This window comes from Cololabis saira, chromosome 14 (assembly GCF_033807715.1).
Source record: "Cololabis saira isolate AMF1-May2022 chromosome 14, fColSai1.1, whole genome shotgun sequence".
Lineage (NCBI taxonomy): Eukaryota > Metazoa > Chordata > Actinopteri > Beloniformes > Belonidae > Cololabis > Cololabis saira.
In genome coordinates this window covers 16,302,149-16,326,670 of record NC_084600.1, presented here as the reverse complement: position 1 = coordinate 16,326,670, position 24,522 = coordinate 16,302,149, and the positions used below count along the sequence as shown (strand labels likewise).

Below are 24,522 nucleotides of genomic sequence, written 5' to 3'. Positions count from 1 at the left end.
AAAATATCTTTATTTTAAGTATTTTAAAAATGGGCTACTCAAAGGCCTTATACGTCTTTGACCCAATACCATAGAATAGCATATAATAGCATATAATCACAAGCGGAGCAGGCGGGGGGGGCAGGGGGGGCGGCCGCCCCGGACCCACTGCTCGGTGGGGGCCCACGCCGAAGAGGAAAAAAAAAAGTGTTCTGAATAAAATAAGGAAAGTTGGACTATATAACAATTGCGTTCATAAGGATAAAGTTGTTTAAAAAATAAAAATGAAAGAAATAGTCCCTTCTACCCTTGTGTGTCTGCCTGTCATGCCCGGGTACGAGCGCGCATGTTGTCTGTTTACCTTTATGCCTGAATTATGGATCTGCGTTACACCAACGCAGAGCCTACTAGGCTCTGCGTTGGTGTAACGCGGAACCATAAATCAGCCTTTAGCCAGTTGTCGCATCAGAAGTGGAGCCTTAAAGCAGGAAAGTCATGCTGAGTTTCAGCAGGCTGGTGGACATATTTTTTGATGTGGTTCTCTGCTCACCGCTGGATGAAACCATCATTGGTAAGCTGTCATAATATTAATGATTTCTGATAACACTGAATTGTGCTACTCGGCGAATCCGACATCTATGGAAGCCCATTTCCGCCAGTAAAATAAAAAAAAATAAGATAAAAAGTCGAAATTATGAGATAGAAAGTTGAAATTATAGTTTTTATGTCATAATTATGACTTACCGTGGGGATATTTTTATTTTTAAGGCTAAGATTTCATCTTATTTTTTTCTTTTACTGGCAGAAATGGGCTTCCATAGACATCACTGGATGTCATTTGATTTTTATCTCCAGTTTGATAGCCTACTTATATCTTAACATCTGCATTAGGCTTATAATTAGGTTTGACATAATGACTGGTAAATCCATGGTGCTGAAACCTCATGTGAATGGTTCTGTCCGTGTTGCTGCTGCTGTGTTGTGTGTCAGAGGAGCTGATCTGTGGCATTTTTAGCGATTATGTTTTAACGGGGATGTTTAGGCCACAAGGGCCCCTCTAGAATGCTTCGCCCCCCCTAGGCTGGGACCCCTGCTCCGCCCCTGCATATAATATAATATAATAATATAATAAAATAAAATAAAATAAAATAAAATAAAATAGAATAGAATAGAATAGAATAGAATAGAATAGAATAGAATAGAATAGAATAGAATAGAATAGAATAGAATAGAATTAGAATAGAATAGAATAGAATAAGTATGAACATGCCAGACAGGGATTTTTTTTTTTCGCTCACTGAACCCAGATTTAAATAGTTACAAATAGTTATCTTCTTCTTCTTCTTCTTCTTCTTCTTCTTCTTCTTCTTCTTCTTCTTCTTCTTCTTCTTCTTCTTCTTCTTCTTCTTCTTCTTCTTCTTCTTCTTCTTCTTCTTCTTCTTCTTCTTCTTCTTCTTCTTCTTCTTCTTCTTCTTCTTCTTCTTCTTCTTCTTCTTCTTCTTCTTCTTCTTATTTTTTTATATATTATTATTATTGCACAGTGATTGATTACTCTGAGACTGTATGAGTGATGAGAGTTCATCAGAGCAACAGCTTGGGGGGTGGGTTCTTCCTGAAGTCCACTCTCATATGAGTGATGCTTTAAGAGTTACACTTTGAAAATCTAAAATGAGGAAGCACAGGTTGATTGTTGTAAGATCTACAGTTAATCAGTACTATGACATTATGGTACTATGGATAAATAATAAGCTAAAGGTTGAAGCATATGCTGTTATGTGAAAAAGTTGTATTTTAGATGTCCACAAGGGGGCGTGCTCATATCATCCCCAATATAAGAGGATCTGCACAGTACATACAGGACTGTCTCAGAAAATTAGAATATTGTGATAAAGTTCTTTATTTTCTGTAATGCAATTAAAAAAAACAAAAATGTCATATATTCTGGATTAATTACAAATCAACTGAAATATTGCAAGCCTTTTATTATTTTAATATTGCTGATTATGGCTTACAGCTTAAGTTTAAGATTCCCAGAATATTATAATTTTTTGAGATAGGATATTTGAGTTTTCTTAAGCTGTAAACCATGATCAGCAATGTTAAAATAATAAAAGGCTTGCAATATTTCAATTGATTTGTAATGAATCCAGAATGTATGCCATTTTTGCATTACAGAAAATAAAGGACTTTATCACAATATTCTAATTTTCTGAGACAGTCCTGTACATGTCTCAAGTCAGATAACACTTTCAAGTTTTCCCAGCTTGTGGGAAAAGAGGAGAAAAGTTTTTAGTATTTGTTGTTACTGCCTATATTAATTAAACGCCTCTCATACATGTGTGCATGCATGCCTACAGAGCTTGACACTGCAGAGGAGGTTTGAACTTATCCAACACAACACTCAAATATATGCTCAATTTGAGGTTGTAAAGAACTTTTTATACTTTGTACGGATGAAAAATATATTAAGATGACAGTATAACAGAATGATGATAAAATATTGCAGATAATATGAGATGAAGCCACTGCTTTATCTTGTCCACTTGCAGTTTAGATGTAACCAATCAATGTTGGAGAGAGTGAATACGTGCTTAAATACAGTATTTTGTCTGGTGCAGATTCAAATTTGAAATAATAACTGATTACTGCAACTCATTCTCTATTTTTCAATAAAAATTAAAAAGAAGGAAAGGCTGCCATCATAGCCAGTTGTCATGGAACCACCATTATCCTGTAGCTTTATGATGCCACTCTATTTAACAATGAACATTAATTGTTCATTCAGGAGTTAAGCCATTGCCCCAGGTGGGACTTATTCAAAATGTGGGCACTGCTGTATAGTACACTAACCCTGAGGTAGCACACACTGACTAAAGGTGTTACTTGAGCACTACCTGTGAACTAATGTGCACAAAGGCATTGTACAGTTCAGATCCAAACTCTACCGTAAAGACACAGCCTCATGTAAACAGGTGAAAATGTGTAATCATTATTTTCATTTCGTTCTGATAATTTAGAGCAAAGTCTCTCCGGGAAGATTATTCACATGAAAAGTGACATCTGAAGACAATTAGGAGGACAGCTGTGGACAAAAACAATCAGCTCTTTTATGAATAGTGACACCATGAGGCGCATGTGAAAGCAATCAATGACATCAAATAAATAATCTGAAACAGGCATTTCCAGATCTGACAAAGTGCAAATGCATTTATGTGGGTTTTGTGGGTTTATCACTGTGTGTTAATAGTCCCAGAGATGGAGAACATCCCGATCCCGAGTCTGAAGATGAGATCTCCTTCACCAAGTTTCATTGGGTTAGGGTACAGCCCATATGGGAATTAAACCCTCGGTTTTTGGGCTGATGTCAAGTGCACCATCAGATCAGATCAGATTATTAAAAGCAGGAGTTTCAGCTTTAGTGTGTTTGGAGCAGTGTTTCGTTTCTGTTTTTGTTGAATTTAGGATTTAGATACACCTTTACAGCCTTGTTGGTTAAAGTGACAGTTACATTTTTATATTATTTGTCTGGATGATTCAACCATTTTAATAACTCAACTTGGTTAGATCAGGCTATCCACAACTGACTCATTTGTCACCTTCAATTGAATGTATACCAGTCCTGAACGGCATCGTTCACTGACACTGCAACATAAATTGTAAATGTAAATTTCTCAGTGCTTCTTGAAAAGAAGAAGGAAAAAAGGGACATTTTGGGAGATCTGTGTTTAAGTATTTGTATTTTGCCAGTTGAAAGTTGTAGGTTGCACTGCATAATGGCAATGAACGCTATTGCCCCAAAAATAACCAGACCTTTGAAAAAAAATCAATTTATTTCAGAACAATAACTGTTCATTATTAATAAACTTCAGAGATCAAATGTTTTTGTTTATTTTTGTTTAAATGCACCAATGCATCATTTATTTGTAGTAAAAAAGCAACATATCTTATCAATAATAGTAATAATCATAGTGTAGACAGACAGAAACTGAATTGTATTGACTGATGGGAAATATTTGAGACTTCTGTGATTTATATTTGATTGATGGCAATTTAGAGTCTCCAGTTAACCGTGAAAGCAGCTGTTAAGAGGGAAGAAACCCGAGCATCCTGAAGAAAACCCCCACAAACATGATGACAACAGTTTACTCCACACAGAAACAGACACACAAGTGGAGGTGTTGCTGTTGGGCTGCAGAGCCGAGCACTGAATCCACCGTGCTGCCCTGAGCGGACGAGGAGTGAGGAATCGAGGGAAAGGTCACAGGCGAAATGAAAGGGGGGGTATAGAGGGAATGGTTACAGAAGAGGTAGAGAAGTGTAGGAAAAATAGTTGGGGATGTAGAAGAGGAACAGTAGGGAGGCGGTAGAGGTGATGCAAATGTAGGGTAATTGATGGAGAGCAAAGATGTGCAGGTGAGAGAGAAGACCGATGAGGCAAGAATAGAAAGGAACATGTGGAGGTGAAAACAGGTAAAACTAGATGGTGTTAGAACAGAAGTTGGTTTCTCGGGAGATGATGAATAAAGTAAAAAAAAAAATCAAACATGATCACAATTCTTTCCTTATCCTCTTCCAAATCTTTCTTTTTCTTCTACAACTACATATTCTCACTTCTGGTTCTCTTCCATTTTTATTTCGATCTCCTTAATTAGTGTTTTCTCCACATATATTTTCTTTTCCAAGTTTTCCTAGTTTTTTTTTTATCTCCCTCCCTCTTCATTTTTTTACTTCCTTCTCCAACTTTGTCTTCTCCGTCTGTCATACGTTATCATTTTCATCCATCTGTTTTCTCCTCTTCCAGCTTTTGTCAGCTCAGTTTCAGGTCTTTTTCTTCTCCAACAAAGATTATCTTTTGAAATAAGAGTCCAGAAGATCCAAGTTCTACTGCATGGAGCCACACTTGTGTTGAGAGCATCGGAGCGTTCTGGACGACGAACCCGTCGTCACCTTTCTGCTGTTCTTTGACACTCTAAACAAGAGCTGTGCATTATTTATTTCTTTATTTTGATGTTTGTTTTATTAATTTTAAAAGTTTCTTCGGATTCAAATTTGCATACTTGTTAATAGAATTTTAACCACAGCACTTGGAGTTGTTACTATGTGGGAAAATGTACTCAACACCTGAGTATTGAATACACCTGAGGTCATGTTCTGGGTCTCTGGAAAGTGCCTAGAGACAACTTTTGTTGTATTAGATGTTATATAAATAAAATTGAATTGAAATTGAATTGAGTACAAAAATATAACAAATTGGGGCTTGATTCATGTGAAATATAACAAGACTCCTTCATTATCCTTACAACCAGGCCAGAATAAGATTTGAGAAGCTATAAAATATAGTTAATTGCAGTATAAACAGGTCACTGACACTGATGTTACTAAACCTCATCTGAAAGCTCGTATTTGTACCTTTCTGACTGAGGTACAAATGACCCAGTTCAAGCCCAAGAAGAGTAGAGTAATCAAGTTTGAGGAAGATATTTCCTCAACCACTGTGTATCCTGAATAGAATGGGAAATCTTTCTGTGTGATACGATGGGTCCTAGAACCCTACAGAAACTTTAGAGTTTAAAACAAAAGTATTCAAATCATTCAAATCGGATGCCTTCAGATCTGGGTTTTTGATGGGAAGATGGCTTTGTTGCATCCTTAAAAAAGGATGGGACGGTTTTATTAGCAGCCTTCCTGTACACAGCGCAGCAGTGGTGCTGCTGCCCCCCCTCCCCACCGCACCCACTAGTGCATGAAGCAGGGGATACTGAAATATAATACCCCAGCTGACAAGCTATTAGCCTCGTGATGGCCCACCTTTGGCTTCCTGCCTGGTAGGGTTTCCTCCTGGCAGGAGCGGGAGGGCGTCATCAGAGAGTTGCCACACCTGGGATTTTGGATTTGTTGGAAGCTCTCGTGCCTCTGACAGGATCTGGGGGACTCCACCTGGACCGCCTCCTGTCCTCAACCTGGACCCCGCAGTTCCTCAGTTTGTATCTGCTCCTTTACACGACATTCCTGCACACTTTTTCAAACATCCATCCATGGCGCCACAACACCGTCACCGCCCACTTCAACACGTTCGTTTTTCTAAATAAACTTCAGGTGAGTGTAACTAGTGAATTTCCCCACTGAGGGATGAATAAGGGAATATCTAATCTAATCTAAACTGTATTTCTGTGTGGACTCTTCTTTTTGTTAACATCAGCCAGGTATCAACTCTGCTTCCACATAACTGGATTACTACATTCAGCACCAAACAGGCAGATGCAGAGGTTATGAACTCTCTCTCTTTAGTGTTTCTTGACAATAAATCTGCACAATAATCGTGAGTCAACTTGCACAGACTAATAACACGTGAAAAGCAATCCCTTTTATACACTTTTTGTATACATCCTAGATTTAAACTCCCCTGGTTTGTCTGTAGAGACCCTCTCCGCACCATGACTGATTATTAAGTTTGTTTTAAGGGCATAACGGATTTGTTTGGAGGTTGGTTTATCGCCTAAAGTGCAAACCTCAACTATTAAACTGCTGAAAATGTAAATATTCCATTCTCACTGGAAACTGCTCTGATCCACATAGTTTTTTTTTATCTCCCATGAAAGTTTACACACCGAAACATCTAATAATAGATCTGGGGTTGTTTTAACTGCGGCGTGCAGGTTGACAGCTTTTCTCTGGCAATTATTCAGCATTTCTGTGATCAAAACCAACTCACAGTTATGGGTAGCACCGAGGAGGTGTAACGGTGGAACTCATCAGTCCTGCCACGCGAGGCACACACACACCCAAAGACACACTTTTGAATAAAATCCTGGCATGATGACTTCTTGATTTAATTATAATGTTCCGTAAATTATTTGATCTCTGAAAACTTCAGATTGCTTTTTTCAAGTTACATGAGATCAGTTTAGTTTACCTCAAATACCATAGTGAGAATATGTTCCACAAAGGCAGAAAACATAAAAGAAAAGTTATCAAATAAATCAAGCCAAACACATCCAAACTGTCTGGCCCTCAATCATTTTTACTGGATAAATCTGCCGCAGACAGAAGCCTAACTTGTATGTGAGAGGTCTCTGTGCTGAATAGATTGTATTATTTTTGGTCGGTCTTTCCCACTCAAAGCATTTTTTCATAGCAAGCCATGTTCATCCATAGACAGATATTCATACAACTCTCTTAGGCTACAGAGATCTACAGAGGTTATATCTGTCATTTTTATGCATTGCTTTTGTTATCATGCAAACAATCCCACACAAGTGTTTTGGAGGCAACGTGGGCTTTAGTTTCCTCCCCGAGCCCACTCCACACTAATAATAATAATAATAATAATAATAATAATAGATTTTATTTATAGAGCACTTTTAAAAGGGTACACAAAGACGCTTTACACACAAATGTTAAATCAGGTTAGAAGACAATAGCAAGATTAAAATATGCAAGAGGAGATGATAGAGCGTACAGAGTTATTTATATAAAAGCAGTTTTAAGATGGGTTTTCAGTGACGTTTACTTCATGCTAGGATTTAAACCATCGACTTTCCAGACCCTGGCTGTACCTCCTGCCACCCCACTGCCAAGGGCTTATTCAATATCTTCCACATTAAAAGTTAGTTTAAACTAGTTTAACTATGTTTTCTGAGTTTGTGCCGCAACGCCTGCGTCTTCAGGAAGGTAAGGCAGGAATAAGCCGCCGTGACGCATTAAGGAATAAGCTGTGATCCGCTCTTTCAACCTGACTTCCTTTGAATACCAAAGCAGGATTTGTCTCTCATTTATAAATAATCACCTCTGATTTCCATATTTCGCCAAGTGTCCTTGTTCGGGGGATAATTTCACTTTTATGTAAGTCTTATAAGGCTTAAATATTAATGTACCCCACAAGATATTTGCAGTGTGTGGGGGCATATATCAGTTATGTTTACATGTGCTTTTTTTTATGAGATCAAACATCAGCTCTTACTGAAAAGACTTATTCCATATTTTTCCAAACATTGGATCCCTGCAGAAAGTACAGCAAACATTAGACAGATGCCGAAGCTTACGTTTACACCTGAACCCTGACTTTGTCTCATTCCCCGTTTGATGTGAACGTTTGAACCCAAACGTAACACATCTGTGCTGTGATGAATGTAAGTATGTATATGCCCTCTCAGTACAGTAAGAAGGGTTTGTGCTTGCTTTGGCGGGCTGTTCTAGGTCATAGAAGAGGGTAAACACACCTGCTCCCCTCTCTCATTCTCGGCTGATGCCGCTTGCTTCAGATGCTCTGCTGGGGAACCACAATCTCGTTAAGGTACCACACTCCCACTGCCTGCTTCCCTCCTCCGCTTTACACTCCATATGTCCTTGGTAAGGGAAAGACACCCCCCCTCCGCCCCCATCCCCCCTGATAAATCCCCCGTCTGAAGATGCTGAACTGACAAAATCTTGTTTGTCTGCTCCAGACTGTTTATCTCTTCTTCACACATGGTGGTATCCTGCTGTTGCAAACACTGTGAAGGTTGTAGTGTCCGGGCGTATTAGATGTGGTGCTCACATCGCCCTGATTTGATTTGCATTTATATATTATTATTATTATTATTTGGTTAAAGACATACACCAGTATAGAAGGATTGAGGATGTTGAGATGGCCCAACGTTCTCTGGAGCGTTTCAAGGGCATGCAACGGATCCTGCAGCAAATGAACTGTCAAATAGAAAAGCATGTAATCCAAAATCGAAGAAGCGTAACTAACGAGAGGAGCTGCAGAAACGGTTTGAACTTGTCACCTTCAGCCACGGGTTCATGCTGGTGTGCTGGTCTCATGTCCTGCCACTATGTCATCTGCTTCTGCTAAACGTGACCCAATCTTCCAGATGGGAAACCCTTCTTATGGACACAAGCCAGTGCTTCTTTATGTCAAGTGTGTCCCCTGGCTTATTGGCATTCAGGGGAAGGTATACACAAGTGCTTGCCTGATGAGTATGGGTATGTTAAATGCATGACACACCTGCCGATGCATGCGGCTGTACGGAGGGGAGGGGGAGACTTCTTATTTCCTGGCTTGATATAAATCTAGTGAATGCAGCTTTCAATGTCACACCAAAGTACAGTACAGTGCTCATCCCTCTTGAGGGGAAGAAAGGATGGGGGATTTAATGGAGGGTGGGAGGAGTTGAGAAAGAGTGGATGAGCGGAGGGCATGAGGGTTGGGTCAGGGTAGGTGTGTTGTCATCTCTGGTACAGTGAGATGGTGGAAAGGGGGAGATCGATGGGGGATGGAGTGTATCCCCTGTGATCCATGGCATGGGTTTAATGATCTGACCGAGAATGAAGAGGAAAAGAGGAAGAGAGGGCATTTGAACTGCAAACATAGCCAGAGACGTCCAAGATTGCCGCTAAGACAACAACAAAGATGGTTAGATCGGAGGTCTGTGTTTTTATTCTGTGCAACACCAGGACAGTGTGGCGAGAGGCATTCCTGCAAGCACAAGTGAAGCAGCGATCAGGGTAGCAGTCCAAGCACATTTACTAGAGGAGGCAGGGAGGGAGGAGGGAGGGACAGAAGGAGGGAGAGGGATGAGAGCGAGCAGATCCATGGGAGGAGGAGGGGGGTGTTGCATGCTCGAGGAGTGTGACAGACAGAGCGACGAGCGAGAAGAGGCGCAGAGGCAGAGAGGAGAGCTCAGAGTAGAGATGGGGACCGAACGCTGAGATAAGGGTAGTTGAAAAAGGACGGAGATCTCTGCACAAGCGAGAGCAAAAAGAAGGGGAAGAAGGAAGTGAGAGGTGGAGGAAGGCAGCAAGGGAGGAAGACTCAAAACGATGGAGCCCAGAAACAGGACTGCTTTTCCTCCCTGCTCTTTGCAGCAGACATGACTCTGGGCATTGGACTGTGCTGAAATCAGCCGGGTGGACGACTCCGGACAGCAGGTCCGCAGCCCAACGCTGAGGTCCTGCCTCGCCGCATGCAGCAAGGCAGCTGATTTATCACCGAGGGGCTGCCTGGCAGCGTGTTTGAACGTATGTGTGTGTGTGTGTGCAGGTTTTTATGGCTCTGTGAAGTGCTCGGGGCTGCGGGAGCAACCATTCCTCCAGTCATGAAATGACATTCAGCAGGCGGGAGCGCTGTGTGCTGGTGTGGATCTGCGGTCCACAGTAGGAAGTGGGAGCGGGGGGATTCAGAGCTGTCATTGTGGGACTGTAAGTGTGTGTGTGTGAGAGAGTGTGTGTGTTTACAGTGCTGTTTGCTGAGGTGAGCCAAGGAAGATCAGCTGTGTGTGTGTGTGTGTGTGAGAGAGTGTGTTGAGGTTAGAGCAGCAAGGGTGCAGCAAAGACAAAGATACACAATGCAAGGACAAGTGCAGAGCAGCACTGATGGCACGGAGTGCAGCTGAGGTACAGGGAGGACCCTGGAGGTAGGGTGGAGGGCGAAGGCAGGGAGACGAGGAGGAGGAAAGGGAGAGGGGAAACTGGGGGAGGAAGAGAGGCGAGAGGAGAAGAGAGGGCGATCATGGCTGTCATACAGTGAGCTAAAGCATATGCTGTAGCGCAGAGCGGAGTGGTGCGGCAGGGGGAGGACAAGCATCACTGCACTTAGGAGGGGGGGGCACTGATAAAGAGGAGGAGTGGGGAGGAGGGCAATCATCTTGGCACCTCTCCTTCACCAGGGAGGGGAGCGCAGCGGGACGGGCCCAGCAGAAGCTGCTCGCTCCCAGAGACGCACGGACCAGCCACCGGTGCGGCGGGTGGAGGTCAGGAGGGATCCGGTGTGGGACGGGGGCCAGGGGGGTCGCTGTCACCCCTGCCGGGCCACAACTGTCCGGTCCTGCGAGGTAGGAGGAGGGTCGGCTCCGGGAGTCCTGTTTCTTCAGGTCGTGCCGCCACCTCTCCATCACCATGGGGGAATGGACCATCCTGGAGAGGCTGCTGGAGGCGGCTGTCCAGCAGCACTCCACCATGATCGGGAGGTAGGTCACCAAAAGATCTGGTGTTCAGAGGGTTCCTTATCTCCTGTCGTTGTCTGTGTGATTTTGTTTGTACTGTTCTGATTGTTCTGATATCTGTTTGTGTGTGTTTTTAAATGTACAGTAATGTTCTTTTATGGCACAGTAATGACACCCCTACAGAGTCCCCCTCCTCAAGCCTCGTCCCAGTGCTCTCCTCTGTGTTCCAGTCCCCCACAGTCTTCACTGCATCCCCCCTTTTTGTCCTCCTCACTCTTATCCTCCACACTCATCACTAGTTAAGGGATAACCTAATTGCAACTAATCGATATCAGGCTTTATTGGACATTATGGCTAATGCAGAGAGGTTCTCTTGTTGATAACTACCTAATAGTGGAGCTATTGATAGATTATAGCTGGCCCAAGACCAATAGCACATATGGAGGAGAGGGGAGATGGAGCGGGAGGAGAGCAAAGGTCTGCAAGATGAAAGGATGCAAGCAGGTGTGGAAGATAGAATCAAAGGGAGAGTAAATGATTCTGACTTCAAAATACATTAAAAAAAAAAGTGAATTCCAGTTGCTTTTATTAGTAGCATTGTTCAGTTGGCATCTTTGTGAACGCGTGATGGGGCCACCCGTCAGATTCACTGTGACAATGGTTTGTGGTAGAGTTGAACAGATGAGATCTTAGTTTGATTAGCAGTGGAGACACGCTGTGAAACCTCTGTGAAATATGTGCTCCACATCATCTCTGAGCAGTTAATGAGAAACAAAAGTGGAGATTTTTTTTCTCAGTGAACACAATCCAATGTCACACTGCGATGCTCATTTGAAAGAAAATACAAATAAAGAAATAATAAAAAAAATGCTAAGCCAGTGAAACCTGGATGTTTAAATCTGTCAACTGAAAATAGCTTTTCAGGAAAAAAAAAAACGAACAAAAGGTGTGGATGCGATTGCTTTGTTCTGCCTATAAACCCCAATCAAAGGGAGTCTGGAAGGAGAGGAAGGTCTTTTTTTCAGAAGGCAAAAGTGTGTGTTTGCTTTTCCTTTTGAGTTAAGGGAGGAGAAATTGGCCCATGCGTCCAAATACCATTCTGTGCAGGCTTTATTCTCTAAATTACTAATAATCAGAATAACAGATATGATGTGAGCCTGATCACACCTTGCAGGAAATGATCTGGGATCTGAAACCAACGCTGATGGGGATTTTCCTTCCACCAAATACTAAACCAAGTAATTATGGTTAAAAGTGGCTTTAACCAATGAAATCACCTGGTCTAGTCCTCAGATGGAATGAAAACCTGATGCCGACTTGATTTAAAGGTGCATTAAGCAATTATTTTTGTTTGTTTCATGTGATTATATATAACTCCCTCCCAGTTTTGGGATGTTTTGCTGCCACTACTGAGAATTCACATCCCAAATTACAGCGTTACACAGTTTTCGGTCAATTTTTGGTCCCTCAGTTTTGGGTCATTCATGGACGTGGGCAGCTTCTGTCGGCACAGAGGCGAATACAAGCTGACTGTACGCCACACGCCCAGTGTGATATTGCAGCAAGCTGGAGGAACCATTTTAGCAAAACAAAATAACGCCGGTATTTTGTTCATGAGCTGGAAGACCAGACGAGGGCTAAAACGCCAGTGAATATTGGAATTACATTCAACAGGTGGCCCGAAAAAGGAGACCGACGGGATGTCCGTGTTGCTCTGTTTCTGCTGGATATGTGAGTAGGCAACTGTTTGCTAACACGTCAGCCATAACAACTTGATAAGCTAGATGCTAACTGTTTTGAACGTGTTTCGGAGTCTTTCCGCCCCCTAGTGGTCAAAAAAAAGAAAATTACTTAATGCAGCTTTAAAATCCAGTCCTGGCAGCTCTCAGTAAAACCCTGCACGCACAGGGTACAAAGAATGCCGACAATTAATCTCTGGATGATTCAAGCCACCTACAGTCTTTCAGAGGCACAGAAGCAACTCTCAATTTGTCTGTTACCTCTTTTGAAAGTCATAATAATACTCTGAGGATGAACGGTTTCTTGTTAAATGCTGAAATCAAGCTATTTGTTGATCATGCACTTCACTGGCTGAACATTTTAAAGAGTTCCCTGAATACATAACACTTGTTAAAGAAAATGAGCAGTGCTTTTCTGGATTGATTTAGAAGAACCCTTTATGCAGTTTTTGGTGCTTGATTCTGATAGATTAATTTCCCACTTTGACAAACCTTCCTTAGTGACATGAACTGAGATAGTCAAATAATAATATGCACTTGAAAGAAAATCAAACAAATGAACAAAACAAAGGAAAAAAACACCCTGCTACAGGGAGTAGCTCGTACAACATCCACAGCTTCGTGCTGAATACAGTGAGATGCTTTGTAAATGATCCCTCCATGTTTGGGTTCCCTCAGAGGGTGTTTGTCCTACAAGGCTATTTAGTCGACTCTAGGGCTTTAGCTGTAACTTTAGACACTGTCCAGTGGTATTTCTTTTCTTGTACTCTGTTTTCCAAGGGTGTATGAGACAAAAAACATTGGCTTTTGAATCACTTCGTACAATATTTGTGAGCATTTTTGGTTTTAAAGCCCTGAATTTGTTTATACCCAATCTTAGTGGATTTTGCCCCCATTTAGAAAGGTTGTTTGCAGGATATTCCCAAAATGTGTTGGTGCATTCTTTAGATACTTTTGTGCAGGGAGAACTTAGGTTAGCTTGCAGCAGATTATTATAGTATGATGACTGGGTCCTGGGCAGAAAGACAATTAGATAGAAATCTACAGCTGTAGCAATTATACCAAAAAAACCCACTGAGGAGAACAGCTTGAGTCCATATCCTAAGCATGTGTCTGCATGGTCAGGAAATTAATGAGACTTGAGTTTTAAAGCATAAGAATGATGTCTTGGATGTACCAGCAAGTTGGAGAATTGTTCACCACTGGCACAGTTTTGTGCCGTGAAAGTGCCTCCTAGATTGTTAATGTGCCAATCCACACTAAATTACAAACTGAGACCAAATTGTTGCATTGACCTCTATGGGTTGAAAGGTTCGAGTCTACTGCGCCAGTGACCATGGCCAACTGTATTGTTGGGCGTGGTCACTAGTGGTCCATTGCACTTGTGAACACAACCAACTGTGATGCAGTGTTGCACTGTTGTGCACTGTGAAGTCCGGACACTTCACAGAGTGTGGCCGGAGCATGCAGACGTTCAGCCTGTGTGTGTCGTAACTCTTCAACACATTTGCATGTGTGCGGTTGTAGCGCAAACGGATGCAGTTCCAAAGTACGGGACAGTGATGTCTCCCCATGGCTGAAAAGTCTCCCTTGCATCAAAACTTTGGAACATGGTTGCATGTCGGTCATCTTTTTGAGTAAACCATCTGTGGAGGATGTGGTTCCACCGTCAGATATCCAGTTTACAATTAAGCTGCTTCTTAATTGTAGGTTTTAAGCTAACCTATGCCCTGGCATAGGATAGGTAATTAACCTAGGGACAGTTATAAATAAAGACATAGATGCAGCGGCATAGGTTAGCTTAATTATGGTCTTTGGAAGAGACAGACAATTGAGAGTTGCTTCTGTGCCCCTGACTAACCCTAAGTGCCTTGCATAAGACGACTCATTCAGAGATTGATATTGTGTGTTGTGATAAGCTTGTCTTCTAACCAAAAAAATGTCCCGTGTATGCATGGATAAGCGATTATTTTTACATGATTACACGTTGGAAGAAATCATTGTCAAGGTTGCATTAACCTCATTTATTGGCCAGGACAAATGAAGTGTGATCAACACGTACGTTGCAGATTTTCAGCATGAAGAAACTGACAGTTGAGCACGGCCTGAAAAAGTGCTTCAATCTGTCTCACGCAGTCAGTTATGGTGATTAATTAAGTTTCTGCTTCTGATGGGCGAGACAGTGAGCGAAGGGATCATGACAGGACCGAGGCAGAAATACGAGATTACACAGTTGTTCAGGCTTATTTGATTAAGACTTGCAGTGGAAGGTAAATTCGTTAGCGTTTTGCTGTGTGTGCCATATATTTAGTTAATCTCTAAATGCATAAGAGCCTCCAAAATCAATTTTTTTTTTCATGTTGATGGGGCAGCTTTGTAATATAGCAGCCTTGACAATGCTTACGGTTGCCTGTTTTTAACTGTATTATAACATCGAATACATTCTTGTAATTTATATAAATGTCAATGGATGTGTATGTGATGGAAAATTCGATTTTCAAGTAGACCTGGTGCCATATTATAGCCATGTACATTATCGATTAAAAAAAACAAACATTTATTATTATTCAACATAAAAAAACAGCATTTCAACACTCTTAAAATGTACAATCATGGAAAAAAAATGCTTATTGAGATAAACATGCTTGTAAACTTTGCTGATTTGCCAGAACTAAACGTGGACGGCCATCTGTCTTTGTTAACGATAAATCTTTCCATGTGTGATGGAAGCTTTAGCACTTAAAAAAAAAAGAAAACCCAGATAAACCCAGATAAAATCCCTAGAACACATTCAAATATATTTTACTTTAGGGAACTAAAATTTACTCCATTCACATATTGTAGCGCAGCACCTTTTATTAAGGTGGTTGGATATTTTGTGCATAAGAGATAAATATCTTTGGGAGTTTTAAAGGAGATGACCAAGATTTTGATCAGAAATCTCTCAAGAAGGAAGGAAGGAAGGAAGCATTTGATGCGTCTTCCTGAACTGCAAAGCTTCAGTGAGCCAAAGCATCAAGGGCAGAGATAATAGAGGGATAGAGTGGTCCAAAAAAAGGCAATATGATAAAGGTTGATTGATGGAAACAGAGAAGATGTTGTGAGCTCTAGAGGCAGAACAAAAAGGGGAAAGAAAGCAAAGAGCAGAGGAAGCAGGAAAAGTTGTCTCTCCGCGCAGGTTTGGTGACGAGCTGCTGACAGACCGCGCTGCTGGGGAGGAAATCTGCACATGAATTCAGTATGTGTCCTCATGCGTTGATGAGGTCAGCTAAAAATAAACCAGATCTTTTGGTTTTTTAATCTCATATCCACGTGAAAGTAAAATTGATGTGGAAGTTAGATTTTGGAAGAAGCGAAATTCAACATCAGTGCAAACAGCCTTACGGCTCGTTTCCACTTGCTTCTGTGCTCTCGTGTGGGTCAAACAAGGCTCCGAGGCCGATGGGAACCTCCATGATCTCTGTTGTAGTTGCAAAACTCCTTCAGGTTTTTTGGAGTGAGATTTTCCTTGAATGCATTGGAAAAATGTAATTAAATTCAATTAAAATCAAATCAATTCAATTCAAGTAATGAATGTATTGGGTTTGGGAGCGAGTCCACTTAGTTCTGTGAAGTCGTGATATGTCCAGAAGTCCATTCACTCTTATAGGAACCTCCGTAATCTCTGACGTAGTTGTGAAACTCCTCTGTCCATGTGGGATGTGGGTTTAAAAATTAGCCTTCACTTCTACTATGTAGTTAAATTGTGTAAACTCAAGTGCAGTATCGTAACATTAGCATTATTAGCATTAGTGTTTGTGCACAAGCAAATAGAAATAAGGCGTAACTGTACTCTCACGCAGCAGCCTCCTGTTCAATGGGTCGTGCTTCTGATATACCTTTTTCATACTATAAACGAGCTAAACAACTACTCAAATAAGTCGAATACTTTAAAAATATCCTACCGTTGCCGCAATTTGATTGGCTGACGACGGTGTCTTTAAACCATTAGATTTTGAAAATTTCCCAACTTTTGATAATAGCAATGCTCCCTCCGTCACGCACAGGACCCACAATTCAGCTCGACAACGCTTGCTGTCTCTCTCCGTCATTGAAACGAACTAACTCATCATATATTACTACTGTAGTCACTTTATAACTATTTCTACAGATTTATTGTGGTTATTTTAAACATGGACTTTATTAATAATTAAAATATAGGCATACTACTGTTAAACGATCCATTATTTGCCATCTTCAATTCCCAACTTGAGCATTATAAATCATAAAATCTTAATAAATGCCATGTGGAGGTTGTTTGAAGTTGCAACTCATGTCAAGTTATTCATTAAAAATGCATGCTGCATTGACCGGCCTTTTAATGCAGCAGACAAAGTGGGGTATAAAATACCTTGCTGCTTTTGAAGCTTTAAAAAGTCTGCACTTGAACAGGCAGGGGTGTGAGGTTGTAACAGACCAGATGTTTCTACATCATTCGCTGGCTCTGACATCAGCTTCTTTTCACTGCATTTGTTTGCTGGTTTTCACGGACATACAGAAATCTTTCCACTCCTCTGTAAATGGGTCAGGATATCCACAAGAAGGAGGTACCCTACATTAAGAAGGGCACCCTAGTTGTCCCAGAATAATTTCAGTTAGAGAAAAATTGAGGGCATCATCCTGTCTACGAGCAAGCCGGAGCACATTTCATGATGCATTCACAGGGCTCTCGTTCTATAAAACGCAGCCAGTCAGAGAACATTGTGCTGTAAAATGAACCAATGGAGCCACGATCTAAGCAATCGGTGGGATTTGTAATCCATCATCTGGCAGCGAGGAGCAGACTCTGCTTCAAATTAAACCATTTCTATGCATTTCCACAGTTATCATTAGTTTATTTGTGCAGCAATATAGCAGATGTCGAATACTATTGATTATGCTGTTTGACAGAGTGATTTTACCGGAAAAGCTGAGCTCAGCTTTTGTGCGGCACTGGGTATGATTCATCCCAGTGACCAACTGGAACAAGGTCCTCGGAAAGTAAAGTTACGTTCTGTATCCCTTCAACTTTGAGTGATAACATTTATAAATCATATTTACCTCCCAAGACCCCCTTAAGAAATTAAACATGATGACACACACAACAAATCGTGTGATGTCCACATGTGTACACTACGTCTTGGCAGGTCAAGACAGAATCCAGAATCCGACCTTTAAATCCCTTCTGTCAGCCTTTTTAACAGGATTTATTGCCACAAAGAATATGTATGAGACCAGTTTATCCGAACCAGATCACCTTCTCAACTCCCGAAGAACATAAAGACCTTCAGCTTGACAAACATGAGATATACTGTGTAAACTGATAAGAAGAACAATAGATGAAAAGGTGGTACAAATATTGGGCTTATTATCTGATTATATAAATCAACACTGGGACCGCCAGCAAGACCTGGTCACTGGATTGCCAGCTATCCCATCATGCCTCTTTGTGCTACACACACACATTTACCCATGGATACACACAGCTCATTTCCAGACCAGAAGAGATGACTTGATAAACAAAATATTTCCTAATTTATATTTAGAAAAATTTAATTAATGGTGAATTAAAAATAAAGCACATATTTAAAAGAAATGTAACTAATGAACCGGTTGCCTTTGATTTAGGTCATGATAAAACTTGCTGTGATGATTGTTGGAATCACTACATAAATCATCTTGTTTGGGTGCTTTAAATTTCAAAGTAAATACGTAACGTAAGTGTGCAAAGGCTTCTGATAATGGAGAATAAAAATCAAGAAAACATTAGAAAATGTAAAATAAATTGAAAGTAATAGTGAGACTAAACAACACACAGAAAAGTGAGAACTGCACCCAGAGAGAATCTAACAGATGCAATTTTACCTGTTTGTATGTTTTATTAAAAGTAATAAATACAAAAATTACTAGACAGACGTATATGTATTGGTCAAGCATAGCTTTCTATGGCATAACAATAAACACGTGGAGTGTGGAGCAGGTGCTCCTGAGACTGATGAGCAGAAGAACTGAGTTTGACACTGATGAGATTTTACTTTAAAATGTAATTTTGGGGGGTTTCCATTCGCTGTTTTGTTGCTGCTGACATATTGAAAGTTAGGATTTTAATCTCTACAGGCAAGGTATATTTTATGTTGTGTTTAAAAAAATAAAATGAAACAAAAACACAATACATTATTTTCTTCTTTTGCTTTACTTGACTGGAATCAAGTAAGAAATGGTGCAAAGCCTCAGAATTCGTCAAATAACAGAAATATTTAATAATTAACCCAAACTTCCTGGAAAAGGAAAGACAATGTTGTGACAGACATGAAGGCGGTGAGGCTTAAAATCTTTGCTTAACATGTCCTGACACCTGAATCACAGAAGGTTCATGTTTGATGAATAATATTTCTTCAGTGGTTCTATGACATTTTTTGTGCCTCATCGTCCCGTGCTTAAATACAAACTCAGTCCTGCAGTGGACTCAGCTCCCAGACTTTGATGGTTGCTCCGCCGCGTACTGTAGATGCTGCAGAGCAGATGACGAACACTGACATCACACATGTCAGAGTTTTACAAGTGGCTGCCTTTACTCAATGTCTAAAGAAAAAAAAGTAAAAAAAAAAAAATGGTGCAATCAGGCTTTTTTACCTTGGGATAGACTTGTAAGTCCAAATGTTCCTTTGCATTTTTCCAGAACATTTTCCAGTGAAGTTGAGAAAAAAAGAAATGATTGAGCACTGTATTATATCATCTCCCTGTGTCCGCTAATTCCACTTATTTAAAGGTGTATTTATTTTCTATATCAGTCAGGTAAAGATAAAGCCAAAATGAGTGTGAGACGCAGGTCCAACATTTCACAGCGAGTGCTGCTTCGTGTTTTGATGACCTGTGGATATGTAGCTGAGATTTTCAACCTCAGAACCAGAAATCTGTGACGCGTGGGTGAACGCAACCAAATGTGATGCACGGTTGTCACGAGAGATGACTGGGAAGGGAGTCCAGCATTACCCTGGCTGCTTTTTGCCAAAAGCAGGGATGAGAGACTACATGAGCTACACGAGCCTTGCTCAGAGTAAGCAAATATTTCCTCAAATGAAAATCAAGCTGATATTATAAAATGGAAATTAAGTCATTTGTGCAACTTTAATGAGTCACTAATAAAGACACCTATACACACAGAAACAACGATGGCATTGATATGTTTTAAAGCTGTGATACAGATCTGATGATGATAAGATAATTACATTTAGCCAAAAAGTACTTTTTTGTCCCTCGAAGCACACATCCTACAAAGACTCCTTCAGCGAGTTGAAGACATATGACTAATGCTTGAGTAGAGGTATGAAGCAAATTGTTCAATGAAATGATGGAAAACTTTAGTTTCACTGTATTACCCTGAAATCCTGCACGCTGAGGAGCTTCCTTGTACTGCCTCACCACAAAACTAGATGAAGACCCACTGAGCAAAACTAAATTACAGACAATAAATAAATGAGCTGCTGTGAGACTGCGAGCGAGAATAAGTCACGGTAAAGCTGTGTGAATATGAAATAATCTTTCCACGACCCTGCCCTGATTTTATTCGTATATTTGTGCAGATTGTGCAGACCCTGCAATTACCGGTACTCCACCTTCTGAAACAGTCATATTCTGAATCAGCAAAAAGTGCTGGTTGGGGTCCAGAGGGAAATGCTGATGTGATTCATTTGAAGGATTTTAACTTTCTTTAGGATATTCTTATCTGTAACTTTTGTCCGCCTTAGCTAGAATTGAAATGAAAGAGGAGTATTTGAATAATTTTAAATGCGTGAAGACAAATGAGATGTTGGGAAGCCGCACAGTCTCCTACTAGATTTAAGTAAATGCTCTTTGTTTGTTGCTTTTCTTAATGCTACAATTAACTGTACATATTGCTGATTTCGGTCAGACTTTAGTCATAATTGCTAGCGATACATGTTGAGTTTCTCCAAAATTAGCTTTTCCTCTTTCTTGCTTTATTCATCGAAAACTGCTGGATGCCATTTCCCCTCAGAGACGTCGAGCAAGTGGCGTCATTACGCCCCTGCACGCGCTGAGCTGTGTTGCAGCACCACGGAGGCTCGCAGAATATGTGGAAGTGATTTAAATCCCAAACATGTATGCACTAAAAAAATAAATCAATCAATCAACCTGCTTTATATTATAAAATATCTATTTTTTAACGCCACTTCTGAAGCATCAAAGTCGTAAGCTACTCTTCACACCTACTCTTAGTGGGACCTCAGGTGCTCGTGTACGTTTGCCTGACATCCCGGCAAAGCTTCAAACCATTAAAAGAGTTTAAGAGGGTAGAACGGATGAGGGGCGGGGAAAAAATAAATATCTGCTCTCTTATAATTAAGCTGCCTAAATTCAAGGCCTAGAAGGTCTTAATTTATTACAGGCGGCCATCAGTAATCAGTGGAGCTTATTACTGAGAGGGAGGGGGCGGGAGGAGCATTAATCCCCATGGTTTCTCCACCAGTCCAGTTTGGAAAGTCTGTCCGTGCCTTTTTTTACACATCTACAGTCAATCAAGAAAATATTTATTTAGTCATAATCCGCGTGTGAGAGCTAATGTGAGTTTTCAGATGCATAATCTGCTCATTTGCTCGAGGCCATCTTTGTCCCTGAAGGCTGGAGGCAGCAGCTGTTGTAGGACTGAACTTATACGTGCGCGTGTGAGCGCGTCGAGGCCTCTGGGAAAGGCAGAGCTCGCGTGTCCGTCCAGCACACCAGCCGAGGAGCCGCCGCAGTACCCTCACACTTCACACAGTCTTACAGGTCAATCGTCTGCCTCGGGGAATCGTCTGAGGCAGTAGCCATGTAATGAAATGTCCCCGTCTTTACGTCCTCCTCTCACTGCCCATCTTAGGTTTACATGTCCACGAGCTGCTGTTGGTCTTTGCGGTTTATGGAAATGCCAGCCATCAGTGATGCAGCGCAAGGAGATGAGAATTAGAAAACATTGAAACGTTTGAAAACTATTTAGGGACACGAAGACGTTAGAATGCTTTCAAATCCTATTAAGTCTCTGCGACGGTGTGAAGGATTTACAAGGTCTCGTAATGTGTAATCATTAGTCCTAACTTGAAGCTAGTCCTCCGGGATGGAAGCAACTAAATGAGGTGACGAGACGGAGACTGACGTGGGAGATGATTTACAAGCCGTTTTGGTTAAAAGAACCATTTGACAGAAGATGTCATATAATACGTGAATCATTTTCATGTTTTCTTTAACAACTTGACTCAGCAACTAAGTTTATTTTCATATTCTGCCCCTTGGGTTTGAGACACTTAAAAGTCTAAGATCTATTTAATCATTTATGATGGTTATTGAATATTCTACAAGTTCAAGCCTGGAGGCTGTGCTGCCCTGATCCGCTCTAACGTACGGTATTGGCTTGTTATTCTGCAGGACTTAAAACACTGATGTTTGCAGATAACCTCAATGCACTTCTTTCTGCTAATGCAGCAATCTGCCTCATGCTGATTATCCTGTTACGGAGTACACACAAGTCCACACAAATACACGCACACACTCGCGCTCAATACGTGCAGTGTCTTGGGATTTTTTTTTTCTTTTTTAATGACGAAAATTGCTACAGTACAGGCCGAATGACCAAACAGCCACAGCACTGCACTAATGAAAGTCCGCAAGTGAGTCTGAGAGTCCTGACTCACGAGGTGAGCAAAGCTGCAGTGAGAAGACTGCAACCACAAATAATGTTCCGGTCCATATTATCCCAAAATCTTGACCCAAATGGCTATTTAAGCTGCAGTCAATCAGTCAGCAGCAACACATGCATTTAAATTAGTGCACAGGCTCCGTCAGTGAGGTTGCCAGTGGTTACGGCTCAATCTAAAAATGTGCAACGTCTCTGCTTAATTCATTATTGTCTTTTCTTTCTTTCTAAACCTTTTATTTGACAACAAGCATTTGAGATTAATTGGATTCATCACAGTTGTTATTTTTTTGAATTTTCAATGCAAATATGATCAATACGAATTTAATGGCTGAGGCTTTTCCTTTGAAACGGTTGCATTCAAGAGATTAATTTTGTAGTAATTGAATTTGACTTCACTAATGGCTACACTTGTGAATCACATAAATATATTACATATTTTACATAGAGATTTACACATATAAGGTTTATATATGAATAATGTCTTTGTATGGACTTGATTGAGAAGCCCAGGCACAATTAACGTGGAGTGAGGACAATTAAAAAGGCTCTAACAAAACAGAAAGAGGACTCTTGAGGGTACAGCCTGCCACTAACTAACCCTTGGATAAAGTATATCCTGGCATATCGTGTGCTCTAAAGTGGCAGATGTTAAAGTTTACTGAATTTTTGCACAAGATGTTGGATTATTATTATTATTTAATGTCAAAGACTTTCCAATAAAACACAATCTGTCACAAATCAGCTGCTATAGAAATACTTCACAGCAACTGAACTATGAAATGTTGTTATTCTTCCATAACCAAGTTGTGCATATACACATATAGATAGCGGAGTTTAGTTAGTACAGTTGCTATGTTGAAATGACCACTTGGAAGAAAAGTAGCAGACCATGAATAAGAAAAAAAGAAGAAAAAAACGCTTGCAGAAATGCTGTTAAATGATTTCTAAAGTCAGCATTCTCACACTGACACCGGAAACTGTTTCTTATTTTATTTGAACAGATATTTGCATTTAAATGGCTAGCGCCTCCCACCTTGTGTGCAGTGTGCATTTAATGACCCCTTTTGGTGCAGCGAACCATCAATCCGCTGCTGTCAAAGCACCAGATACTAATCGGGCTCAGAGTAAAGACACAGAGAGTGGCCGGATATGTTTATTTACACACGTAATTGGCAAGTCTAAAGGCGCAAAAAAAGGTGGATTCTGTTGTGTTTTCAAAAGCCCTGACAGATAGCATAGCGTATATGCTTGCAGCTGTGCTGAGCACAGCCGGCTGGACACGTTATGCACGAGTTACACACATGGCTGACTGTTCGTCTTTGTCTGTGTGCCTCACACAGGCGTTCGCAGGTGGAGCTGGAACAGTCGTAATGCAGCACTTTGCTCTATTGTGTCCTTTTTCAGCTTTATTTTTGCATATCTTCTTCTGCTCTTCCTTCACCCGTCCTTCGCTGTGCTTTACCAAGCTACCCTCTCAATCTCTTGGGAAATATAAATTGCTAAAATGCCTGTTCCTCATTTTTAGGTCTCTGAAACCGTTCTCTACAATGCTTTCCCTTTCTCTTTCTAATTTGGAGCCAGTCGTGGGAACTGGCTGTGTAAGGAAGGTCTGAAAATTTAAAGGCATCTTTAAAAGACGCACTTTAAAATCATGTTTCATTTGTCAACAAAAACAGCAGGTCTAATTTTCATTTAATCAGTGAAATACACAGCAATGACCTATGGCTACGGTGGCCAGCTGTCCCCTGTCACATTTTCCCCAGGTACAGTTTCTGTTTCTTGGCCTTAATCTGCCTTCAGTGATCCTTATGTTGCCAAGAAACAAGTGTTTTAAAAGTAATTAAGACCTCTGCAGGGAGAATGAAGCACCCACTGCATTATGGCATAAATACGGGGGAGCCCCACGAAGCGCAGGCTTTCCTCGCTCATTAGAAAGAGCTGACTGTGCTCCTCTGCAGCTCCTCCGCAGTGCCCATTCTGGATCCACACCAGAATGTAACAGTGCAGCACATCAGTCTCTTGGAGGTCTTGAAAAGCAGCTGCACTGCTCTGCGATCTGCCGGTCCCCAGACACAGTTTTCTACCCATGCAGCAAAGCTGTAATGATGCTCGATGGGAAATCCTGACAGTTCTTCAAAAAACACACTTCAGCATATATGTTTCCAGACAA

At 41.0% G+C, this 24,522-nt stretch overlaps 1 protein-coding gene across 1 annotated transcript in view; it reads left to right on the top strand.

Annotated features, from left to right (window-relative positions):
• The first annotated feature begins 10,711 nt into the window (after window positions 1-10,711).
• The window catches only part of LOC133460179 (uncharacterized), a 42,634-nt gene continuing 28,823 nt past the window's right edge, over window positions 10,712-24,522 (top strand). Inside the window, exons 1-2 of the mRNA XM_061740742.1 lie at window positions 10,712-10,928; window positions 12,579-12,635. Of these exons, the coding sequence (XP_061596726.1) occupies window positions 10,858-10,928; window positions 12,579-12,635 (128 nt within the window). The 5' untranslated portion in view covers window positions 10,712-10,857. The remainder of the gene's footprint in view (window positions 10,929-12,578; window positions 12,636-24,522) is intronic.